Here is a 25,145-nt window from a genome sequence, read left to right as displayed (position 1 = left end):
CAGAAATACAAGCAATTATCAGGGAATACTATGAAAAACTATTTGCCAACAAACTGGACAACCTGGAAGAAATGGACAAATTCCTAAACACCCACACACTTCCAAAACTCAATCAGGAGGAAATAGAAAGCTTGAACAGACCCATAACCAGAGAAGAAATTGAATCAGTTATCAAAAATCTCCCAACAAATAAGAGTCCAGGACCAGATGGCCTCCCAGGGGAGTTCTACCAGACGTTGAAAGCCGAGATAATACCTATCCTTCTCAAGCTATTCCAAAAAATAGAAAGGGAAGGAAAACTTCCAGACTCATTCTATGAAGCAGTATTACTTTGATTGCTAAACCAGAGACCCAGTAAAAACAGAGAACTACAGGCCAATATCCCTGATGAATATGGATGCAAAAATTCTCAATAACATACTAGCAAATCGAATTCAACAGTATATAAAAAGAATTATTCACCATGATCAAGTGGGATTCATTCCTGGGCTGCAGGGCTGGTTCAACATTCGCAAATCAATCAACGTGATACATCACATTAATAAAAGAAAAGATAAGAACCATATGACCCTGTCAATCGGTGCAGAAAAAGCATTTGACAAAATTCAGCATCCTTTCTTAATAAAAACCCTCGAGAAAGTCGGGATAGAAAAAACATACTTAAAGATCATAAAAGCCATTTATGAAAAGCCCACAGCTAACATCATCCTCAATGGGGAAAAACTGAGAGCTTTCCCCCTGAGATCAGGAACACGACAGGGATGTCCACTCTCACCGCTGTTGTTTAACATAGTGCTGGAAGTGCTAGCATCAGCAATGAGACAACAAAAGGAAATCAAAGGCATCAAAATTGGCAAAGATGAAGTCAAGCTTTCACTTTTTGAGATGACATGATATTCTACATGGAAAACCCGAGAGACTCCACCAAAGTCTGCTAGAACTGATGCATGAATTCAGCCAAGTCGCAGGATACACAATCAATGTACAGAAATCAGTTGCATTCTTATACACTAATAATGAAGCAACAGAAAGACAAATAAAGAAACTGATCCCATTCACAATTGCACCAAGAAGCATAAAATACCTAGGAATAAGTCTAACCAAAGATGTAAAAGATCTGTATGCTGAAAACTATAGAAAGCTTATGAAGGAAATTGAAGAAGCTATAAAGAAATGGAAAAACATTCCGTGCTCATGGGTTGGAAGAATAAATATTGTCAAAATGTCAATACTACCCAAAGCTATCTACACATTCAATGCAATCCCAATCAAAATCGCACCAGCATTCTTCTCGAAGCCAGAACAAGCAATCCTAAAATTCATATGGAACCACAAAAGGCCCCGAATAGCCGAAGTAATTTTGAAGAAGAAGACCAAAGCAGGAGGCATCACAATCCCAGACTTTAGCCTCTACTACAAAGCTGTAATCATCAAGACAGCATGGTATTGGCACAAAAACAGGCACATAGACCAATGGAATAGAATAGAAACCCCAGAACTAGACCCACAGAAGGATGGCCAACTCATCTTTGACAAAGCAGGAAAGAACATTCAATGGAAAAAAGACAGTCTCTTTAACAAATGGTGCTGGGAGAACTGGACAGCAACATGCAGAAGGATGAAACTAGACCACTTTCTCACACCATTCACAAAAATAAACTCAAAATGGATAAAGGACCTGAATGTGAGACAGGAAACCATCAAAACCCTAGAGGAGAAAACAGGAAAAGACCTCTCTGACCTCAGCCGTAGCAATTTCTTACTTGACACATCCCCAAAGGCAAGGGAATTAAAAGCAAAAAGGAACTCTTGGGACCTCATGAAGATAAAAAGCTTCTGCACAGCAAAGGAAACAATCAACAGAACTAAAAGGCAACCAACGGAATGGGAAAAGATATTTGCAAATGACATATCGGACAAAGGGCTAGTATCCAAAATCTATACAGAGCTCACCAAACTCCACACCCGAAAAACAAGTAATCCAGTGAAGAAATGGGCAGAAAACATGAAGAGACACTTCTCTAAAGAAGACATCTGGATGGCCAAGAGGCACATGAAAAGATGTTCAATGTCGCTCCTCATCAGAGAAATACAAATCAGAACCACCCTCAGATATCACCTCACGCCAGTCAGAGGGACCAAAATGAACAAATCAGGAGACTATAGATGCTAGCAAGGATGTGGAGAAGTAGGAACCCTCTTGCACTGTTGGTGGGAATGCAAACTGGTGCAGCCACTCTGGAAAACAGTGTGGAGGTTCCTCAAAAAATTAAAAATAGACCTACCCTATGACCCAGCAGTAGCACTGCTAGGAATTTACCCAAGGGATACAGGAGTACTGATGCATAGGGGCACTTGTACCCCAATGATTATAGCAGCACTCTCAACAATAGCCAAATTATGGAAAGAGCCTAAATGTCCATCAACTGATGAATGGATAACGAAATTGTGGCTTATATACACAATGGAGTACTACGTGGCAATGAGAAAGAATGAAATATGGCCCTTTGTCGCAACGTGGACGGAACTGGAGAGTGTGATGCTAAGTGAAATAAGCCGTACAGAGAAAGACAGATACCATATGGTTTCACTCTTATGTGGATCCTGAGAAACTTAACAGGAACCCATGGGGGAGGGGAAGGGAAAAAAAAAAAGAGAGAGGTTAGAGTGGGAGAGAGCCAAAGCATAACAGACTCTTAAAAAAAGGAGAACAAACTGAGGGCTGATGGGGGGTGGGAGGGAAGGGGGGGTGGGTGATGGGTATTGAAGAGGGCATCTTTTGGGATGAGCACTGGGTGTTGTATGGAAACCAATTTGACAATAAATTTCATATATTTAAAAAAAAAGAGGATAAGGCAAAAGATAGAGGGAAAGACCATACAGATAGATTTAACTGTACTGATCATGTTTAAATTTATAAGTTGGGTGATAATTTCACAGTTATTCATTTATTATGCTTAATGACTTCCATATATCTGACATATAGTCCTTTGTATTTATCAAATATCACATAATGACATTCAAAAGAAAAAGAAAGGGATAGAAAATATACAAAGAATATCATCCAAAAGAAAGCTGGCATAGTTTTATCAATATTAGCCTAGATAAATTAGTCTAATATTTCACTCAAAGTGAAAAGCATTTTTACGAATAAAAGATTCTCCGTATGATATAAGGAACAATTCACTAGATTGTTCTAGTGAATTGTGCAATTCACTAGATTGCACTAGATACAAAATTGCACACATAGCTTCAAATTATGGAAATTAAAAATGACAACTACTAGAAAATTTTGACCAAAATCACAATCTTTTAACACACATCCTTCAGTTATTTTGAAAAAGCAAACAAAAACTTATTAAGAGTATATAATATTTGAACAACACAATTAATAAATTATATCTAAATGAAATATGGAACTCTGAACCTAATTTAAAAAATCCTTTCAAGCACACATAAATCTCGGCCACAAGGCAAATATCAACACATGCCAAGAATAAATAACATTTGGACCACATTTCCTAATAAGAATGCAGTTAAGTTAGAAGTTAGCAACAAAACAATGATGAAAAAAATCATGTTTGTGGGGGGCCTGCATGGCTCAGTCAGTTAAGCATCCAACTCTTGATTTCAGTTCAGGTCATGATCTCACAATTCATGAGCTCGAGTCCTACATCGGGCTCTGCGCTGACAGCACTGAGCCTGGTTGGATTCTCTGTCTCTCTTTGCCCCTTGTCCTCTCGTGCTTTCTCTCTTAAATAAATAAACTTAAAAAAAAATCATGTTTGGATGTATCATGTAAATGGATGTCAAAACAAAGTCAGAGTAGCAGGATATATATCGGACAAACTAGACTTTATTCTTGTATTTTTTTTTTTTTATCCTGCTTTGGTAACAGAGTATACTGGCCTCATAGAATGATTGTGAATGTGTTGCCTCTATTCCATTATTTGTAAGATTTTGATGGAAAAATTGGAGTAATTATTGGTTTAAATGTTTGATAGCATTTGTCAATGAAATCTTGTGGTCTTGGGCTTTTCTCTGCTGGCAGATTCTTGATTCCTAATTCAACTTTCATTCATGCTTTTGGTCCAAGATTTCCTACTTCTTGAATTCAAGATTGATGATTCAATCATGGTAACTTGGGCATTATCTGATTTTTTTTTCACTCTAAGTTATCTGATTTGTTAGTATATAATTGTTTATAGTAATCTGTTATACTATATTTCTGTGGTTCTGCTATATTGTTTTCTCTTCCATTTCTCATTTTGGTGTTTGAGTATTCTCTCTTTTTTTGTCTTAGTTACAGTAGTTAAAGCATTGCCATTTTCCTTATTTTTTATTGTTTGCAAAACTGGTCATTACTTTCAATGTTATGTTATTGATTATTCTGGTCTATTTTATCTCTGATCTTCCTCGGTTATTTCCCTCCTCTACTAAATTTCAGCTAAGTTTCCTTTTTTTCTAGTTTCTTATGGTGTAACATTCAATTTTTTCTTAATAGAAGCATTTATAGCATAAATTTCACTCTAACATCTGCTTTTGATGCATCTCGTAGGTTTTGGAATATTGTGTTTTCTTTTTCTTTTGTTATAGGACATATTTTGATTTGCAGTTTGATTTCTTATTTGGTCCACTGCTTGTGTAGTGTGTTGCTTAATTTTTAAATATTTAATATTTACATTGTAGATATTCCAGCTTTGTTTTATTGTTGATCGTTGGTTTTGTACAAAAGACTGTGGTTGGAAAATATACTTGGTATGATTTTAGACTTTTTTTAAAGTTTATTTATTTAGAGAGACAGCATGAGCAGGGGAGGGGCAGAGAGAGAATCTCAAGCAGGCTTTCCACTGATAGTGCAGAGCCTGATGTAGGGGCTCCATCTCACAAACCAAGAGATCATACCCTGAGCTGAAATCAAGAGCCACCCAGGTGCTGGATGATTTCAGTCCTTCTTAGGTCTGCAATATTTGTTAGGTCTCTTTTTTATGTGATTTAACCAGGGGTTTCTTCTGTATGCACTTGAGGAAAAGGTCTTGGATGGAATGTTTTATATGTATCTTTTAGAACCATGTATTCTGAGGTATACTTCAGGTAAGAAATGTTCTTGTTGAAAAAAAATAGCTTAGGGTACTTGTTTAAACTAAAGTATATCAGGGGCAACTGGGGAGCTCAGTTAAGCACCCAACTTTAGCTCAGGTCACCATCTCACAGTTCCTAGGTTCAAGCCCTACATCAGGTTCTGTGCTGACAACTCAGAGTCTGGAAACTGCTTCAGATTCTATGTCTCCCTCTCTCTCTCTCTCTCTCTCTGCACCTCCCTCACTCATTCTCTGTCTCTCAAAAATAAAATAAACCTTAAAAATTTTTTTGAAAATAAAGTGTATCAGAGGGGAAGTGGGGATGGGTGAAACAGGTGAATAAGATTAAGAATATACTCATGATGAGCACTGAGTAATGTTTTGAATTTTTAATCATATTGTACATCTGTTTATATAAACAGTATATTTACTATACTGGGGTTGAAATTAAAAAAATTTTAAAAATCATGTATGGAATTTTTTTACTAGTGGATAAAAAAACACTGGATAAAAACACTAGTGGGTAAAAAAACACCTCTAACTAGTAGATTAAAAAAACACTGTGTGTGTGTGTGTGTGTGTGTGTGTGTGTGTGTATTCATTCATCCCCATACATTTGAAGATATAGAAAAGGGACAATTTTATTTTTTAATTCCAGTTAGTTGGGGCGCCTGGGTGGCTCAGTTTGTTGAGCATCTGACTTCAGCTCGGGTCATGATCTCATGGTTCACGAGTTCAAGCCCCACGTCGGGCTCTGTGCTGACAGCTCAGAGCCTGGAGCCTGCTTCAGATTCTGTGTCTTTCTCTCTCTCTCTGCTCCTCCCCCACTCATGCTCTGTCTCTTTCAAAAATAAATACAAACAAATAAATAAATTCAAGTTAGTTAATCTACAGTGTAGTATTAGTTTCAGGTGTACAATTTAGTGATTCACAACACTTGGTGCTCATCACAGCAAGGGCAGTAATTAATCCCCATCACCTATTTCAACCATCTCCCCACCCACCTCCCCCCTGTTAATAATCAATTTGTTCTTTATAGTTAAGAGTCTGTTTCAGGGCTCCTAAGTGGCTCAGTAGGTTATCGGTATGAATCTGGATTTTGGATCAGGTCATAATCTCATGGTTCATGGGTTAGAGTTCCACATCCCCCCAGTCTGCAGCCTGCTTGGGATTCACTTTCTCTTCCCCTCTTTTTGCCCCTCCCCTGCTCATGCTCTCAAAAATAAACATTTTTTAAAAAGAGTCTGTTTCTTGGTTTGCTTCTTTTTTCTTCCTATAATCATTTGCTTTGCTTCTTAAATTCCACATTTGAGTGAAATCATATGGTATTTGTCTTTCTCTGACTTATTTCACATAATATACTCTAGTTTCTTTTTTTTATTTTTGAGAGAGACAGAGCATAAGTAGGGGAGGGGCAGAGAGAGAAGGAGACACAGAATCACAAGCAGGTTCCAACCTCTGAGCTGTCAGCACAGACCCCGACGCTGGGCTTGAACCCATGAACCATGAGATCATGACCTGAGCTGAAGCTGGACACTTAACCAACTGAGCTATCCAGGTGCCCCAACATACTCTAGTTTCATCCACATCATTGCAAATGGCAAGATTTAATTCTTTTTGATGGCTGAGTAATATTCCATTGTGTGTGTATGTGTGTATATATATATATATATATATATATATATGTATATATATATACACACATGTGTATATATATATGTATATATATATATACATATGTGTGTATATAACATTTTCTTTCTCCATTCACTAATCAGTGGACATTTGGACTCTTACCATAATTTTACTATTGTAAATAATGCTGCTATCAACATCAAGGGTGTATGTATCCCTTTCAATTAGCATTTTTATGTTAGTATTTTTACATTCTTTGAGTAAATACGTAGTAGCGCAATTGCTGGGTCATAGGGTAGTTCTATTTTTTTTTTTTAATTTTTAAAAAATTTTTATTTTTTGAGGAAGAGTGAAAATGCACATGACCAGGGGAGGGGCAAAGGAAGGGAGTGAGAGAATGATGAAGACAAACTCCATACCTTTTATGAAAAGTTAATGGCCACAGAAGGTGCTGCTGATTCTCTGGGTGAAGAATGGAAGGGTATGTGGTCCAAATCAGTGGTGGAAATGACAAAGAGACCTCCTCCATGAAGCAGGGTGTCTTGACCCATGGCTGTGTCTGCCTGCTGCTGAGTAAGGGGCATTCCTGCTACCGACCAAGGAGGACTGGGGGGAAGAAGCACAAATCTGTTCGGGGTTGCACTGTGGCTGCCAATATCAGTGTTCTCAACTTGATCATTGTGGAAAAGGGGGAGAAGGATATTCCTGGACTCACTGGTACTACTGTGCCTCATCACCTGGGGCCCAAAAGAGCTCACAGAATCTGCAAACTTTTCAATCTCTTTAAAGATGATGACGTCTGCCAGTATGCTATAAGGAAGGCCCTAAACAAAGATAAGAAACCAAGAACCAAAGCACCCAAGATTCAACGTCTTGTTATTCCACGTGTCCTCCAACACAAACATCGGCATACTGCTTTGAAGAAACACGATACTAAGAAAAATAAGGAAGAGGCTGCAGAAAATGCTAAACTTTTGGCCAAGAGAATGAAGGAGGCCAAAGTAAAACGCCAGGAACAGATTGCCAAGAGACAGAGGCTGTCCTCTCTGAGAGCCTCTACCTCTGAGTCTGAGTCCAGTCAAAAAGGAGATTTTTCTAAGAGTAACAAATAAGATTAGACATCAAAAACAAAATAAAACGAGTTGGGCACTTAACCGACTGAGCCACCCGGTGTCCCTAATTTTTTGAGGAAACTTCACACAGTTTTCACAGGGGCAGCACCAAGTTTGCATTCCCACCAGTAGTGGTAAATGGCCAGTTTTATTTTTTTTTAATTTTTTTTCTATCGCTAAGCATACTTTGTTTTTTTTTTATTTTTTTAAATATGAAATTTATTGTCAAATTGGTTTCCATACAACACCCAGTGGCGCCCTCTCAATACCCATCACCCACTTTCCCCTCCCTCCCACCCCCCATCAACCCTCAGTTTGTTCTGTTTTTAAGAGTCTCTTATGGTTTGTCTCCCTCCCTCTCTTTTTTTTCCTTCCCCTCCCATGGTCTTCTGTTAAGTTTCTCAGGATCCACATAAGAGTGAAAACATGATTATCTGTCCTTCTCTGTATGACTTATTTCACTTAGCGTAACACTCTCCAGTTCCATCCATGTTGCTACAAAAGGCCACATTTCATTCTTTCTCATTGACAAGTAGTATTCCATTGTGTATATAAACCACAACTTATTTACCCATTCATCAGTTGATGGACATTTAGGCTCTTTCCATAATTTGGCTATTGTTGAGAGTGCTGCTATAAACATTGGGGTACAAGTGCCCCTATGCATCAGCACTCCTGTATCCCTTGGGTAAATTCCTAGCAGTGCTATTGCTGGGTAGTAGGGTAGATCTATTTTTAATTTTTTGAGGAACCTCCACACTGTTTTCCAGAGTGGCCTCACCAGTTTGCATTCCCACCAACAGTGCAAGAGGATTCCCATTTCTCCACATCCTTGCCAGCATCTATAGTCTCCTGATTTGTTCATTTTGGCCCCTCTGACTAGTGTGAGGTGATACCTGAGTGTGGTTTTGATTTGTATTTCCCTGATGAGGAGTGACGTTGAGCATCTTTTCATGTGCCTGTTGGAAAATGGCCAGTTTTAAACAGAACTTTAAATATCGTGTTAAGGTTAAAAAAAAAAAAAGCTTTTAGAAGACTCTAGGTAAATGTCTTTGTGATCTTTGGGTAATTCGTGGCATTTTCACACAATAGAATACTATACAGCAATGAGAACCAACAACTACAGTGCACAAAATATGAATGAATTCTGCAGAATTTTTAGTGGAAAGAGCCAGACACAAAAAGCGTACCTGCTGTATTATCTTGTTTGTTTTTAAAATTTTTTTAAATCTTTATTTTTGACAGAGAAAACGCGACTGGGGGAGGAACACACAGAGAGGGAGAAGACACAGAATCGGAAGCAGGCTCCAGGCTCCGAGCTGTTAGTGCAAAGCCTGACGTGGGGCTGGAACTCAACGATGTGCCAGATTATGACCTGAGCCGAAGTTGGACCCTCAGGTGACTGAGCTATCCAGGTGCCCCTACAGTATTTTATTCTTAGCATTGGTGGAGGATAATGTGAATGCTTATTACATTGTCCCTTCTGTGCCTGAAATATTTCAAAATCTCAAAAATAGTCTTTCTAAAAACTTCAAGAGGGTTGAAGGAAGTAAACACTGTTAGCATGTTTGCTACTTTCAAATATTGGGAGGGACATCATGTATAAGAAAGAAAAAGACTTGGGACGAATGGAAGAAATTATGAGGAGGAAGGCAGACTTTTATGAACTATCAGAGGCAACATGAAATAGTGGCAAGATCAGAACTGTCTGGAGCCAGCCCGCCTCGCTTCAGATCTTGGCTCTGTCCTCTTAGGCTGTATGATTGGGGCAGTTTATTTAACCCTACTGTTCTGTTTCCCATCCTGTAAAAGGGGGATAATAATAGTCCTTACCTCACAGGGCTATAGAAGGACTAAAGGATATTTGCAAAGTGTTGAGAACAGTGCCAGGTACATAACAGGCACTATACATTTGTAAAGTAAGTCCAAACAAATCTGTCAGATAAAGAGCCTGCCTTGCAAAGCAATAAGCTCTTCAAGGGCTTGTGCAAAGGCTGGAAAAATCTCAATTAAGGATGATGTAGAGGTATCCATTTCTGGTCTAGAGAAGTACTTCTCAAACTTCCATAGGCATTTGAATCACATAGGGATCTTGCTAAAATGCATGTTCTGAATCACTAAGTCTGGGGTGAGCCTGAGATTCTTTATATCTGAAAGTCACGCTAATGCTGCAGGGCTTCCGAGAACAACAGCTTTAGGAACAGAGCTCTAAATGGCCTTTCCCTGTGGCCATACATCATAGTTACAAAGATGCTTAGTTCTTACTTCTGCTCAGTCATCAATTTCCAGTAAATTCTAAATATATTTGTCTTTCAAAAGCAACTTTTGGCCCCTCAGTTAACAATTTGTATTTTTCTTTAAATGTTTATTTGGGAGGGGGGGGTGTGGATAGGGGCAGAGAGAGAAGGAGACAGAGGATCTGAAGCAGGCTCCAGGCTCTGCACTGACAGCAGTGAGCCTGACACAGGCTTTGAACTCCCGAACCATGAGATCATGACCCGAGCTAAAGTCAGACGCTCAACTGACTGAGCCACCCAGGAACCCCTTAACTAATAGTAATTTAAACACTAGAAGGCCTACCAATTTATAGGAGGTTTGGGGCAAATCTTTTCATACAAATTTGTATCTTCTCATAATGTGGATAATTATATACTCTTTTACAAATTCAGCTTTCTGACTTTGGATTTTCATGAAGAACAAATGCTTATAATCAGAAATTTAAACAGTAAAATATAGGGGAGGCAGTTCCTATAACATTCTGGAATTCACAGTAGAAGCTATATTTGATCTGATAGAAGATGGCACTTTAGATTTCCAGTAGGGAAGTAAAAGAAAGAAAACCACATGTGAGAGCAGGATAGATAAGAAAGAAGGAGACTGTCAAGGCTTAAACTAAGAAAAAATGGGGGCACGTGGGTGTCTCAGTCAGCTAAGCATCTGACTTTGGCTCAGGTCATGGTCTCGCAGTTCATGGGTTCGAGCCCGGCATTGGTCTCTGTGCTGACAGCTTGGAGCTTGGAGCCTGCTTTGGATTGATTCTGTGTCTCTCTCTCTCTGCCTCTCCCCTACTTGTACTCGTTCTCTCTCTCTCAAAAAATCAATAAACGTTTAAAAATATTTTTAAAAAAGAAACAAGGATCATTTTTTAAAGGTTGGAGATATGGTTCTGAGAGGTTAAACAGGTTAAAAAGTGGGATGGACATTTTATAATGTATTAATTCAACAAGCTCAATAGGAGAATTAGTTGTCTGTGTATCAGAGGACCCTGGTGAAGCACAGTGGGCTCTGCTGGGAGCTCTTTGATGTGCTCTGGGCCCAGCTGGACCTCCCAGGTTCAAGGGGAAATCAGGGTGTGTGATCCAGAAGAGAAACCCAGAGAATGGCTTGGTGCCTGGGGATGGTCGACATTGTAGGAAGCTCTGGATGATTTGGTCTGAATTATACTCCACACTTTCCTTCCTTCAGGGAATCCTCAGTGACAGATGACTTAGAGCCAAAGGGAACCCCTAGAGTTTCCTGAGGACTGGATAACTATAGACTGGCTATAGAGTGTCTCATGAATATTCAACACAAAGCTGCTGAAACTAACTTCTGCTGCCCCACAGCCCAACCTGCAAGTACCCCCAGATCTGAACTAGCCAATGAGTGGGGGGGAAAGCCAGCAGGCAATGGACAGGACATTTTATTTTGTCATTATTCTACTGTTCTAAGTCAAAGCAGAAAGTTCCAAGCTCTGTATTTTGCTTTAAAAAGAAGAATATAGGAGAAGTGAGGGAAAGATAAGAGTAGGCATTCAAGGGATGCCTGGGTTAAGTGTCCAACTTTAGCTCAGGTCATGATCTCACAGTCTGTGAGTTTGAGCCCCACATCAGGCTCTGTGGTGAAAGCTCAGATGTGCTCAGATTCTGTGTCTCCCTCTTTCTCTCTGCCTCTCCCCGGCTCACTCTTGTGCTCCTCTCTCTCTTTCTGTCTCAACAGTAAATGTTAAAAAAAAATAAAATAAAAAAGAATAGGCATTCGAGTAGATAATTCTATAATTTTCTTTAAACGTGTGTTATTTTTAAATAGTTTCAGTATTTTACTCACCACAACCGCACAGAGGTTATATTTAGGGTGTTTCCGAAAAACTGGACAAATATAAGGACTAAGGTCCAAGTTTGTGAGTGGATAATGAATATCTGTCCTCAGTTTTCTTTTCATTGTACCCAGAATGTCAAATCTGGAGAGAGAAACATGTGCAAAATACAAAGTAAGTTTGTATATGACTCATTAGTGAAGTCTACATACCTTGGTAAATTCCAAGTACAGTTACAAGTAATTTCTTACAAAGGTAATTTGGCACAGACCTGTACATAATTTCCCTTATCTATGTATACTTATAATCTCCACATTCCTTAGTGTCACCAGAACTGACACTGGTTGGGCCAGGGGTATGAGTCAGAGGGTAAGACATTACAGAATCAATCCAGTGAGAAGGCAACAGGGAAAAAGCCAGGCTTGACATCAGGGAGTAGAAATGACCTGACTGACTCAGCTTTTCCTTATCTTGATTTTAGCACATGTTGTCTTGGCAATGCCCTTTTACCAGCTCTGAGGTTTGTTTTTTTAATGTTTATTTTTTGGGGGGGGGGAGCATGAGCGTGGGGCACTGGGGGGGTGGGTAGCGGTGGCAGACACAGAGGAAAACATAGAATCTGAAGCAAGCTCCACGCTAATCAAGTTGTCAGCACAGAGCCCAACATGGGGCTCAAACCCATGAACCATGAGATCATGACTTGAGCCAAAGTCAGACACTTAAACAATTGAGCCACTCAGTCACCTCTCCAGCTCTGAAGGTTTTTTGTTTTTTGTTTTTAATGTGTATTTATTTTAGAGAGAGCACGTGAGCAGGGGAGGGGCAGAGAGAGAGAGAGAGAGAGAGAGAGAGAGAAACACAGAATCAGAAGTAGGCTCCAGTTGCTGAGCCGTCAGCACAGAGCCTGACATGGGGCCCAAACACACGAACTGTGAGATCGTGACCTGAGCTGATGTCAGACAATTAACAAACTGAGCTACCCAGGCACCCCTCTGAGGTTTTAACGTATCTTTAATAAGATAAAATTTTCTGCGAATCTTGTCACATTCTCGAATTGTTATATAGATCAGCAGTTCCCAAATTTGAACTCCTATCAGCATCACTGGAGTTTTTTCAAAAATTATGTTTATTTTAGAAAAATGGCTGATTTAGGGCTGGGGCAGGAAAATTATTGCATGACCATGCTTATGTACCATAGCAAAATAAAGGAAGATTTATACTCATATAAAAACCTATATGCTAATGTTTATAGCAGCTATATTCGTATCTGCCACAAATTGGTATCAGCCCAAACGTTCATCAACTGATGAATGAATAAACAATTGTGATACAGTCACGAAAGGGAATACTACACAGCAAGACAAAGGAAAGATCCACTAACTGATGCCACGACACGAATTCATCTCAGAAACATTATGTTAAGTGAAAGAAGCGGAACTCAAAAACGAAACAAAAAAAACCAAAAACAAAAACAAAAAACAAAACCACACATGGTATAACAAAGGACATTCTGGAAAAGGCAAAACTATAAAGACAGAAATCTGATCAGACGATTCCAGAGGCTGAGGGTAGGAGAAAGGGTGGCTTATAAGAAAATGTTTTGGGGTGACGGACGTACTCTGTATGTTGGCTGTGATGGTTTACATGACTGCATGTATTTGTCAAAATTCATAGAACTGTACACCTAAAATGGATACATTTTGTACTTGCAATTATACTTTAATAAACCTAAACTAACTAATGGGCTCAGAGCAACAGGCCTGAAGGGTCTCCCACTGGTCAATTTTGTGTGTGTGTGTTTTTTAAATATATGAAATTTATTGTCAAATTGGTTTCCATACAACACCCAGTGCTCATCCCAAAAGATGCCCTCTTCAATACCCATCACCCACCCTCCCTTCCCTCCCACCCCCCATCAGCCCTCAGTTTGTTCTCCTTTTTTTAAGAGTCTGTTATGCTTTGGCTCTCTCCCACTCTAACCTCTCTCTCTTTTTTTTTTCCTTCCCCTCCCCCATGGGTTCCTGTTAAGTTTCTCAGGATCCACATAAGAGTGAAACCATATGGTATCTGTCTTTCTCTGTACGGCTTATTTCACTTAGCATCACACTCTCCAGTTCCATCCATGTTGCGACAAAGGGCCATTTTCATTCTTTCTCATTGCCACGTAGTACTCCATTGTGTATATAAACCACAATTTCGTTATCCATTCATCAGTTGATGGACATTTAGGCTCTTTCCATAATTTGGCTATTGTTGAGAGTGCTGCTATAATCATTGGGGTACAAGTGCCCCTATGCATCAGTACTCCTGTATCCCTTGGGTAAATTCCTAGCAGTGCTACTGCTGGGTCATAGGGTAGGTCTATTTTTAATTTTTTGAGGAACTTCCACACTGTTTTCCAGAGTGGCTGCACCAGTTTGCATTCCCACCAACAGTGCAAGAGGGTTCCTACTTCTCCACATCCTTGCTAGCATCTATAGTCTCCTGATTTGTTCATTTTGGTCCCTCTGACTGGCGTGAGGTGATATCTGAGGGTGGTTCTGATTTGTATTTCTCTGATGAGGAGCGACATTGAACACCTTTTCATGTGCCTCTTGGCCATCCAGATGTCTTCTTTAGAGAAGTGTCTCTTCATGTTTTCTGCCCATTTCTTCACTGGATTACTTGTTTTTCGGGTGTGGAGTTTGGTGAGCTCTGTATAGATTTTGGATACTAGCCCTTTGTCCGATATGTCATTTGCAAATATCTTTTCCCATTCCGTTGGTTGCCTTTTAGTTCTGTTGATTGTTTCCTTTGCTGTGCAGAAGCTTTTTATCTTCATGAGGTCCCAAGAGTTCCTTTTTGCTTTTAATTCCCTTGCCTTTGGGGATGTGTCAAGTAAGAAATTGCTACGGCTGAGGTCAGAGAGGTCTTTTCCTGTTTTCTCCTCTAGGGTTTTGATGGTTTCCTGTCTCACATTCAGGTCCTTTATCCATTTTGAGTTTATTTTTGTGAATGGTGTGAGAAAGTGGTCTAGTTTCATCCTTCTGCATGTTGCTGTCCAGTTCTCCCAGCACCATTTGTTAAAGAGACTGTCTTTTTTCCATTGAATGTTCTTTCCTGCTTTGTCAAAGATGAGTTGGCCATCCTTCTGTGGGTCTAGTTCTGGGGTTTCTATTCTATTCCATTGGTCTATGTGCCTGTTTTTGTGCCAATACCATGCTGTCTTGATGATTACAGCTTTGTAGTAGAGGCTAAAGTCTGGGATTGTGATGCCTCCTGCTTTGGTCTTCTTCTTCAAAATTACTTTGGCTATTCGGGGCCTTTTGTGGTTCCATATGAATTTTAGGATTGCTTGTTCTGGCTTCGAGAAGAATGCTGGTGCGATTTTGATTGGGATTGCATTGAATGTGTAGATAGCTTTGGGTAGTATTGACATTTTGACAATATTTATTCTTCCAACCCATGAGCACGGAATGTTTTTCCATTTCTTTATAGCTTCTTCAATTTCCTTCATAAGCTTTCTATAGTTTTCAGCATACAGATCTTTTACATCTTTGGTTAGACTTATTCCTAGGTATTTTATGCTTCTTGGTGCAATTGTGAATGGGATCAGTTTCTTTATTTGTCTTTCTGTTGCTTCATTATTAGTGTATAAGAATGCAACTGATTTCTGTACATTGATTGTGTATCCTGCGACTTGGCTGAATTCATGCATCAGTTCTAGCAGACTTTGGTGGAGTCTCTCGGGTTTTCCATGTAGAATATCATGTCATCTCAAAAAGTGAAAGCTTGACTTCATCTTTGCCAATTTTGATGCCTTTGATTTCCTTTTGTTGTCTCATTGCTGATGCTAGCACTTCCAGCACTATGTTAAACAACAGCGGTGAGAGTGGACATCCCTGTCGTGTTCCTGATCTCAGGGGGAAAGCTCTCAGTTTTTCCCCATTGAGGATGATGTTAGCTGTGGGCTTTTCATAAATGGCTTTTATGATCTTTAAGTATGTTTTTTCTATCCCGACTTTCTCGAGGGTTTTTATTAAGAAAGGATGCTGAATTTTGTCAAATGCTTTTTCTGCACCGATTGACAGGGTCATATGGTTCTTATCTTTTCTTTTATTAATGTGATGTATCACGTTGATTGATTTGCGAATGTTGAACCAGCCCTGCAGCCCAGGAATGAATCCCACTTGATCATGGTGAATAATTCTTTTTATATACTGTTGAATTCGATTTGCTAGTATGTTATTGAGAATTTTTGCATCCATATTCATCAGGGATATTGGCCTGTAGTTCTCTGTTTTTACTGGGTCTCTGGTTTAGCAATCAAAGTAATACTGCTTCATAGAATGAGTCTGGAAGTTTTCCTTCCCTTTCTATTTTTTGGAATAGCTTGAGAAGGATAGGTATTATCTCGGCTTTCAACGTCTGGTAGAACTCCCCTGGGAGGCCATCTGGTCCTGGACTCTTATTTGTTGGGAGATTTTTGATAACTGATTCAATTTCTTCTCTGGTTATGGGTCTGTTCAAGCTTTCTATTTCCTCCTGATTGAGTTTTGGAAGTGTGTGGGTGTTTAGGAATTTGTCCATTTCTTCCAGGTTGTCCAGTTTGTTGGCAAATAGTTTTTCATAGTATTCCCTGATAATTGCTTGTATTTCTGAGGGATTGGTTGTGATAATTCCATTTTCATTCGTGATGTTATCTATTTGGGTCATCTCCCTTTTCTTTTTGAGAAGCCTGGCTAGAGGTTTATCAATTTTTTTTTATTTTTTCAAAACACCAACTCTTGGTTTCATTGATCTGCTCTACAGTTTTTTTTAGATTCTATATTGTTTATTTCTGCTCTGATCTTTATTATTTCTCTTCCTCTGCTGGGTTTACCCACTGGTCAATTTTGAAAAATTTAAACATCAAGAAGAATGATGATACTAATGATATTAAGCACATGGACTTTAAAAATATCCAGGCGTCCAGAGTTATGCTAATTACAGAGGGAAACTATACCTTTAAATGGTGGGATATTATAGTCACTACTGTATCTAAGAATCAAACATAACATCACCAATAGTGGGCCAAACTTTGATGATGTGCCTCCTGATGTAATGTGGTAACAAGTATAGAAAGTCACCTGGGCTGAATTCTTGCTTAAAAAAAAAAAAAAAAAGAGTTTAGCTTGAGCCTCACTTGGATCAGCTGGAGGGAGAAGGCACTAGATTCTTCTTTGGAACCTCTCAGAAAGGAATGCAGCCTTACAGACAGTTTGATTTTAGCCTTCTAAGACCCACGTTAGCCTTCTAACTACAAAACTATAAGGCGAACACTACACACATTAAAATGCCAAGATTGCTAGGAAAATAGAATAGGAGGATCTGAAGCTCACTTCGTTCCCTGGTCCCATGGAGCAACTAAGTCAGAAAATGACCCAAAGCCTGGCATTATAGACTTTCCATAGTTAATCATAAAGAGGAGGCCACATGGAAAAGGGTAAGAGGGGCAGAGTCCCAGTGGGGAACCAAACTTTCCAGGAAACTAACCACATAGGGGAGAGACACCACATGCATGTAGGCAGAGGAGCAGACCCCACAGCAGGCACCCTGGACACAGGGACCTGCACTGGAAAGAGTCACCATAATATCTGGCTTTGAAAACAAAACAGAAAGCCAATCTACTGAATGGGAGAAGATATTTGTATAGGTAATATGTCCAATAAGGGCTTAGTATCCAAAACATATAAAGAATGGATAACTCAACACCAAAAAACAAATAAGAAAAAACTGAGCCTGGCTGGCTCAGTCAGTGGAACATGCGACTCTTGATCTCAGAGTCGTGAGCTCAAGCCCCACACTGGGGGTAGAATTTACTTAAAGATGAAACAAACAAAAACCAATAATCCAATTAAAAATGGGCAGAGGACCTATATCTCTCCAAAGAAGATATATATCAAAACCACAAGGAGATAGCACCTCACACCTGTCAGATAACTAAAATCAAAAAGATAAGAAACCAGTGTTGGCAAGGATGTGGAGAAGAAGGAACCCTCGTACAGTGTTGGTCAGAAGGCAAACTGGCATAAACACTGTGGAAAAAAATTAAAGATAGAATTTTTAATTCTCTAAATTTTAGTTTAAAATTTTAAATTTAAAAAAATTTAAGAAACCTTAAAATTCAAAAATTCAAAAAATTAAAAATAGAATTACCATATGGTCCAATAATTTCACTATTGGGTATTTACCCAAAGAATACAAAAACATTAATTTGAAAAAGATACACACACACCTATATTTATTGCAGCATTATTTATAATAGCTAAGATATGGAAGCAATCCAAGTGTCCATCAATAGATGAATGGATAAAGAAGTTGTATATATCTACAAGGATTATTACTCAACCATAAAAAGGAACAAAATCTTGCCATCTGCAACAACACGGATGGATCTAGAGGGGATGATGCTAAATGAAATAAGTCAGAGAAAAACAAATACCCTATGATTTCCCTCCGTGTAGAATTTAAGGAACAAAACCAACAAAGAAAAAGCGACAAAAAAAAAAAAACCACATCAGACTCAAATACAGAGAACCAGCTGTTACCAGAGAGGAAGTTGATGGAGGGATGGGTGCAATGGGTCAAGGGAATTGGAAATACTTATCGTGATGAGCACTGACCAACATATAGAATTGCTGAATCCTTATATGGTACACCTGAAACTAATCTAACACTGCAGGTTAGAGTTCAATAAAAAAGGTTAAAATGGCAGATTTTATGTTACATATATTTTATCACAAATTTTTAAAAGTTTGTAATGTAATATACTGAATAGCACTGAATCACACACTTTAAATGGTTATATTGCATGGTTGTCAATTCTGTCTCCATAAAGCCTTTAAAAAAAAAATCTGTTCACAAAATGTCAAAATCCATACCTTTTTAAGTGAAAGATAATTACTTTTGGTGCTTTGGAAATACTGGCCCTCACTGCTGTTTCTTGCTTGGTTTCACAGAAGGAACAGTGGATTTGGTTATGCCAGGTCAGTGTATCTTGTTGAAAAAAACACTGGAGACAGTCCTGTTGAGGAAAAAAAAAAGCACTGGGTAACCAAACTGGATGGACCGCAGCCAGGCTTTCTGTTTTCAGAAGGACTTTGCAAGAGTTGTAGAAATGTAATCCTCAGCACTTTCCTCAAAGTCAACATATCCAGGAGGTACCAGTGTCTCAAGCTGCTGCCTGGATAGGTGCAAAATCTACCCGACAAAGGGGATGCTTCTTTCTTGCTTAGTTACTGAAATGGATCCAAGTGCCCATCTCACTTCTAATCTCTGGATCTGCATTTTAACCTTTCTGGTTTATAACAGAATAATACTGACTGTGCAAATTCCACTAAGCAAGTCAGGCAGCTGTTTTATGTGATTCATCACATCACAAAAGTGATCTGGAGACTGAAAAATTACACTGCCCACTGTTTTGGATAATAAAGACCACAGAACACCCCGAATTAGATCCCATGCCCACCGGGGCCACCCTCAATGGAACCGGCACCCCTGCTCTGCAAACCATTAACCTAAAGAGAAAGATGAGCAGATTCTCTTTTCAGCAGACTTGCCAGCACCTCATTTAGAGTCTTCAAAATCTGTTTCCAGTAATCTTTAGCAGTTTGATCTGAGAACAAAGCCCAGTTCTAAATAAGTGGTAGGATTCTGTTCTCCAATTTGGTATGTGAAAACTTTTAGCAATAAATGTGCTTTCATAATTTAGGTAGAAAAAAATAAATGTGTATTTTTCTGCAAGGGAATATATTCGTCCCTGCCTTCTAGCTGTCCCCTGCTTTCTATCACTATCCTTCCCCCTACCGTTTACAGATTAATTTTTGGTATTATGGTGAAGAAAATTCAAAAGGTAAACTAAGGCACTATATTCCATTCTATCTTTCCAACATATGCCACACAGCTTCCGTCCAAACACAAGAACTCAAAACCAAGTCAGAATCTTCTATATATAGTTACCAACCTGGATCTACAGACCTCGAGGGTGAGGAAGGGTCACAAAATTTTTACAAGAATGTATGAATTCCCTATATGCACCAAGCCATCTCAGCAGAATGAATAAACCCTACCTGTCATTCCAATTTCACAACGAGGCTGTTTTATTGAGTACATTGGGAAATACAACTGAATTCATGCTAACTTTTGGCTGTATGTCACTTTCCTATCAAATGTTGTCATATGGGCTTCCAATTTGTTTTAACTTACAAAGCAGCCCCCATCATAATAGAAAATGTAGGCAACAGCCCTGAGAAGTGGGATCCAGGAGGAACCACACCTACCTGAAGAGAGCACTGGTAATCGGATGGAATGGGGAGGCAAAGAATGGTGAAGACTTCATTCTTGTAGGTGCAGTTCTCACACTTCAAACACATGATGCTATAGTTGAGCTGCCCTTCAAACAGCTGGGTGATGATGGAGACCTCATTGGCAATTGTCTTCCTGCAGCACCTTGGAATAGATCCTTTTTCATATGATTTTCGATGGCACTGAGTCAAGGAACAAATTAGCTCTGAATCAACTACTGGTTATTTGAAAAAAAAAAAAGTTTTTAATACAATGACTTGTTTTTTTTCTATCACAATGACACATTGCTACCAAAAACCACTTAGTTTTGGATTCCGACAATAGAGTAAGCTCTTCTTAAGAGTATCGATTAGGTGTGATTTCTGATAATTCAGTTATTTTCCTCATAAATGACACCTAGCAATGATGACTCCCTACCCCTGGTAAGACACATGGCCGTGCCCCAGAAGCTGACAGCCTACAAAAGTATGAGACAGGGTCTGGGGGACAGTACTTCTTGGGAAGAGGGTAAGGAAGCTTGTGAACTAGCTTTCAGTCATGCAAACTGATATAAAGGTAAAATAAAGAAATTGACCTCTTCTCCAGCCCCTTCAGATTATGGCAACCTGATTTAACTAACCTTACAGCCCAATTTGAATCTAGCTCATACTGAGAAGTAGCATTTCTGGGAGCACAACCTGACTTGTTAGCAGTTTTAGGGCCTCAGTAGAATATACCTTTGGAAGATGCATTGACTCCACCGCCAGCTTTACTTCGGAGCTGCACGCGCTGCTCTCCTTTGCCTTGCTGCTTTTATTACGCCCTGCTGCCAAGGTCTTCTACCTGATGGTAATTTAATGTCCCTAATTCCAACTTTGGGCTCGGAAACGAGAATGCTATTTATTTCAGATTGGCTGCAGATGAGGACCTAAGTGATTTTATTGACCACCACCCTCCCCTCTGTCAAAAAAAAAAAAAAAAAGTTCCGCCAGGTATATCTTATTAGAAAAAATGAAAAAAGGAACTGAGGATTGCAGATGAGAGTGATTAATGGCTATAGTTTGTGATCTCTGATATTAAGTATTTCTTTAATATTAAGGATATTAACTTTGAAGTAAGCTAACGCCGGCACAAGGACACTGCATAAAACCAAGGACCTATCTTTGTGGAGTACGCGTCTCAGATCAAGGCTGAAGGCAGTGGGTCTCACAGATAAGGGCAAAACCCTTCGTTACTGGCGATCTCATGTTTTATTAAATGTATGTCCTGATCCAGTAAATAACTCTGGTTAGGAATGCTTGGCATGAAGATGAAACAGCAGTATTTAGATCTTTTAATTCCGAGCTTAACATTTTCTTGGGTTTGTAGTTACCAAGAACACGTACTTTAAGTTGTAAAGCTCTATATGTTATACCTCATGAGGACTATATTTGTATAAAAATGCAATTTTCACTTTAGAAAACTAGTCTGTGCAGATGTTATTTGCAAAGGGAACCGATTAGCGTTTCCCGCACCTGCTGATCACTGGAAACACCAAGTGAGCTTTACTAAAGGACAGCCCGAGAAGTTTTAATTCAATAACGCTGGAGTGAGGAGCGTCTTAGAATCTGTGGCGTAAAACTCTTCCCAGGTGATTCTGATGATTCACTAAGTTTGGTAAATACAGACCAATTCAAACACTAACTTGAACGTCCCCCTACACATCCCCCAGCACCTGTGCTCAACACAGAGTGGGCAATATTGACAGAAGAAATGAAAGAATGAAAAATGAAAGTTGCCCATAGAGCTGAGGTCTACCTTATTTCAAGTCCATTGATGTCACTTACCTTTTTCAGAGATTCATGAAGCTCATTCAGTACATAAATCAAGAATTCCTGGGCATCTTGTTGCGTTTTTTTCATGAATGCTGGGTAGAGGTTGCCAAAAGCTGACCGAAATATTTCTGGCGAGACGCATTCTGAGTCTCCAAGCCACATATCTGTCATCACGTAGGCAAACGCAGTGGCAACTTCACTGCAATCCCTTGGAAGAAGGAAGGAGAATATTTCTGGCTGATTTAATGAAAGGAAAGCACCTAAAAACTCAAGCATACGTGGCATCAGACTGAAAACAAAGCTCTGTTCTTGGTTGAACTTCCGGTCTCTGGGGCTCTGCGGCCTCTACTGACTTGTTTAGCCCCCATTAGGGACTTCAGAGGGCTCCCTCCCTCACCTCCCCTTGGGGGAGCAAGGGGCGGAGGCTGGGCGGCAGAGAACGCAAATGGCTTACTTTTGAAGAGCAGTAATGTACTTTCCCGAGAGAAAGTATTCCACCAGCGGTGAAATGCTGCAGAGACACTGGAGAATGGCGTTCATGTAACACGTGTTGCCCAAGTTCCGCAGGCCTGTCACTCCCTGGGAATGGGGCTGGTTCTCCTCCACCTCCTTGACTGGAGAGCTGTCATAGTGATCTGTGCACTCTGCGCTGTGTTGGGGCCACGCAGAGAGAAATGAGAGCATTTTGAGGGTATAAAATATGTGAAAGTGACAACAAATCACTCTCAAGCTCATGATACAAAGAAGAGTCCTCAATGAGACTTCTGTCAAATACATTCCCTACCCAGAACAGAAGTACTCAAACTCAAGGTCTAAAATTGCATTACTTATTCTGGAATTCTGAACAGTGCCTGCAGCCAAATAAAGGGAGGTAGAAGATTCTTCCTGAAACCAGATCAAGAGGACAGAAATAACGGCCTTTCGGAGACCTAGAATTGCTTGGCTAAAACTGCACTTTCACTCTGAATACCAAAGTATTTCTTTTTTTTTTTTTTTTTTCCTCTCTGGGCCAAATAATTTAATGATTTGTAGTAACAGTAATGGCAATAGATAGTAGTTAATAAAAACAATAGCTATCATGTATTGAGCCTCGCCAGTTGTTAATATGCATTTTCCCATTTAATCCTTTCTATGGGGTAGGTATACTTATTTAAAAAAAATTTTTTTTAATGTTTATTTATTTTTGAGAGAGATACAGGGCACGAGCAGGGGAGGGGCAGAGCAAGAGGGAGACACAGAATCTGAAGCAGGCTCCAGGCTCTGAGCTGTCAGCACAGAGCCCGACGCGGGCTCAAACTCACCAGCCATGAGATCATGACCTGAGCCGAGGTCAGATGCTCAACCGAGCCACCCAGGCGCCCCCAGGTGTGCCCTGTTTTTAAATCCTGTTTTACAGAGTAAATATCACATTTAAGTGGTTTAGTCATTTGCCTATGATATAAGTATGTGCAGTAGTATGTGGAGAGAAGGAATACCTATCTACGTACCTACCTACCTGAGTTATTTGGATTTATATATCATATATTAAGAGAGTGTATGTGTACACATACATATATATGGCATATGTACATATTGAGAGCATATACACATACTAAAGATATCAACATTAAGAGCACATATATGTGTGTATAATATGTACGTGTGTGTATGTATTCATATAAACACACATGTACACAGAGAGAGAAAGAGCATAGGCTTTGTAAAGAACAGATCTTAGTTTAAGTCCTGACTCTGCCAGTTTCTAGTTACACGATGTGGGACACTTATATCTGTGTCTCATCTATAAAATAGGATCAATGCTACCATGTAGGGTTGTTGGGAGGATTAGATTAAATGATGTGAGGCACATGGCACAGATTGCATAGTTAATAAATGGCAACCTAAAAATATTTTTGAACAAGTGACTGATGTAGGCTGTTCCTAAGAGTAAGTGTATAGAATTCGAGAATTCATGTGCACAGACAGCCCAGCACAGAGGAGAGAACAGGTTCCCAGGGAGTCCTCCTCTCTCCACACAAGCTTCCTTTTGTAATTTGACTATTGCTCACGGCAGCCCAGCATCTTTGTCCTTTATGATTTTTCTTCCCGTGTACAGTATCTAAAATTGGGTCTCCATGAGACAGTTACCTCACCTCAGTACCTCCATTTACAATTCTGCCAGTTAGAAAAGTGTTCACTATTACATGATGTTCATTTCATGTTTATTGACTGGGGTCATCGGAGGCCCTGGACGGCCCCTCTTTAGGAATATCTATTGCCTAGATATTAAACAACATCTTCCCTTCCTTTTGTGGGCCCTCCACTGGGTCAAACCTGGGGGAACCCTTCCAAAGGTGACATGTATCCCCGACTCCTTTGACATGCCCCGCCCCCCAAATGAACTTATCAAGAAAGCTATGGTAGATAGTGGCTCACAGGACATAGTAGATACTGAAGTCATCTGCAGGGCAGGGCCGCTCTGAAGCCATTTTAGTGCATCTACGTTGGACTTTCACTTCTATTCAGGGACTACATCTAATCCTTTTAACTTCATTTCTCTGAGCCTGTTACTTTAGCTCTTTTTGTTTGTAATAAACAATTTGTATGTTTCCCTCCCTTTTCAGTAGATGCAAACTGATTTTTATCTGTACTTCAGGTACATTCCAACTTAGATTTTCCATACATCATAATCATTTCCATTCACCCTCAGGATTCTAGCATGTTGCCATGAGATACTGTTACTCAGCTGCTTAAAAACTTTAAAAACATTAGATTTCAGAGAATGAACTGAACATATAAGCTCTATTCCCCCATCACTCAGTTTCTCTTTTGTGTGTGTGTGTGTAATATATATCTTATATATTATCTCTTGTGTGTGTGTGTGTAATATATATAAGATACATCATACATATGTATAAGATAGATCAACATATACATATGTATGATCTGTCTTATACACATACACAGATGTGTGTGTGTAATATATATCTTATATATCTTATATATTATCTCGTGTGTGTGTATGTAATATATATCTTATATATATATGATAGATCATATATATATGATAGATCATATATAGATCTAAGATAGATATATGTAAGATATATATATGATCTAAGATCATATATAAGATATACATATG

The 25,145-nt window shown here is 39.3% G+C and overlaps 1 protein-coding gene across 1 annotated transcript in view; it reads right to left on the bottom strand.

The window, feature by feature from the left end:
- Positions 1-24,667, bottom strand: part of USP50 (ubiquitin specific peptidase 50) — a 41,137-nt gene extending 16,470 nt beyond the window's left edge. Inside the window, exons 1-6 of the mRNA XM_047863201.1 lie at positions 24,437-24,667; positions 22,476-22,670; positions 22,034-22,229; positions 20,204-20,410; positions 18,806-18,948; positions 11,915-12,047 (exon numbers count right to left, since the gene is read on the bottom strand). Of these exons, the coding sequence (XP_047719157.1) occupies positions 11,915-12,047; positions 18,806-18,948; positions 20,204-20,410; positions 22,034-22,229; positions 22,476-22,670; positions 24,437-24,489 (927 nt within the window). The 5' untranslated portion in view covers positions 24,490-24,667. The remainder of the gene's footprint in view (positions 1-11,914; positions 12,048-18,805; positions 18,949-20,203; positions 20,411-22,033; positions 22,230-22,475; positions 22,671-24,436) is intronic.
- Positions 24,668-25,145: the final 478 nt, after the last annotated feature.

The sequence above is a fragment of the Prionailurus viverrinus genome, chromosome B3 (assembly GCF_022837055.1).
Source record: "Prionailurus viverrinus isolate Anna chromosome B3, UM_Priviv_1.0, whole genome shotgun sequence".
NCBI classification, from domain to species: domain Eukaryota; kingdom Metazoa; phylum Chordata; class Mammalia; order Carnivora; family Felidae; genus Prionailurus; species Prionailurus viverrinus.
Note: the sequence above shows the minus strand (reverse complement) of the source record. Positions and strands in the feature narration are given on the sequence as shown.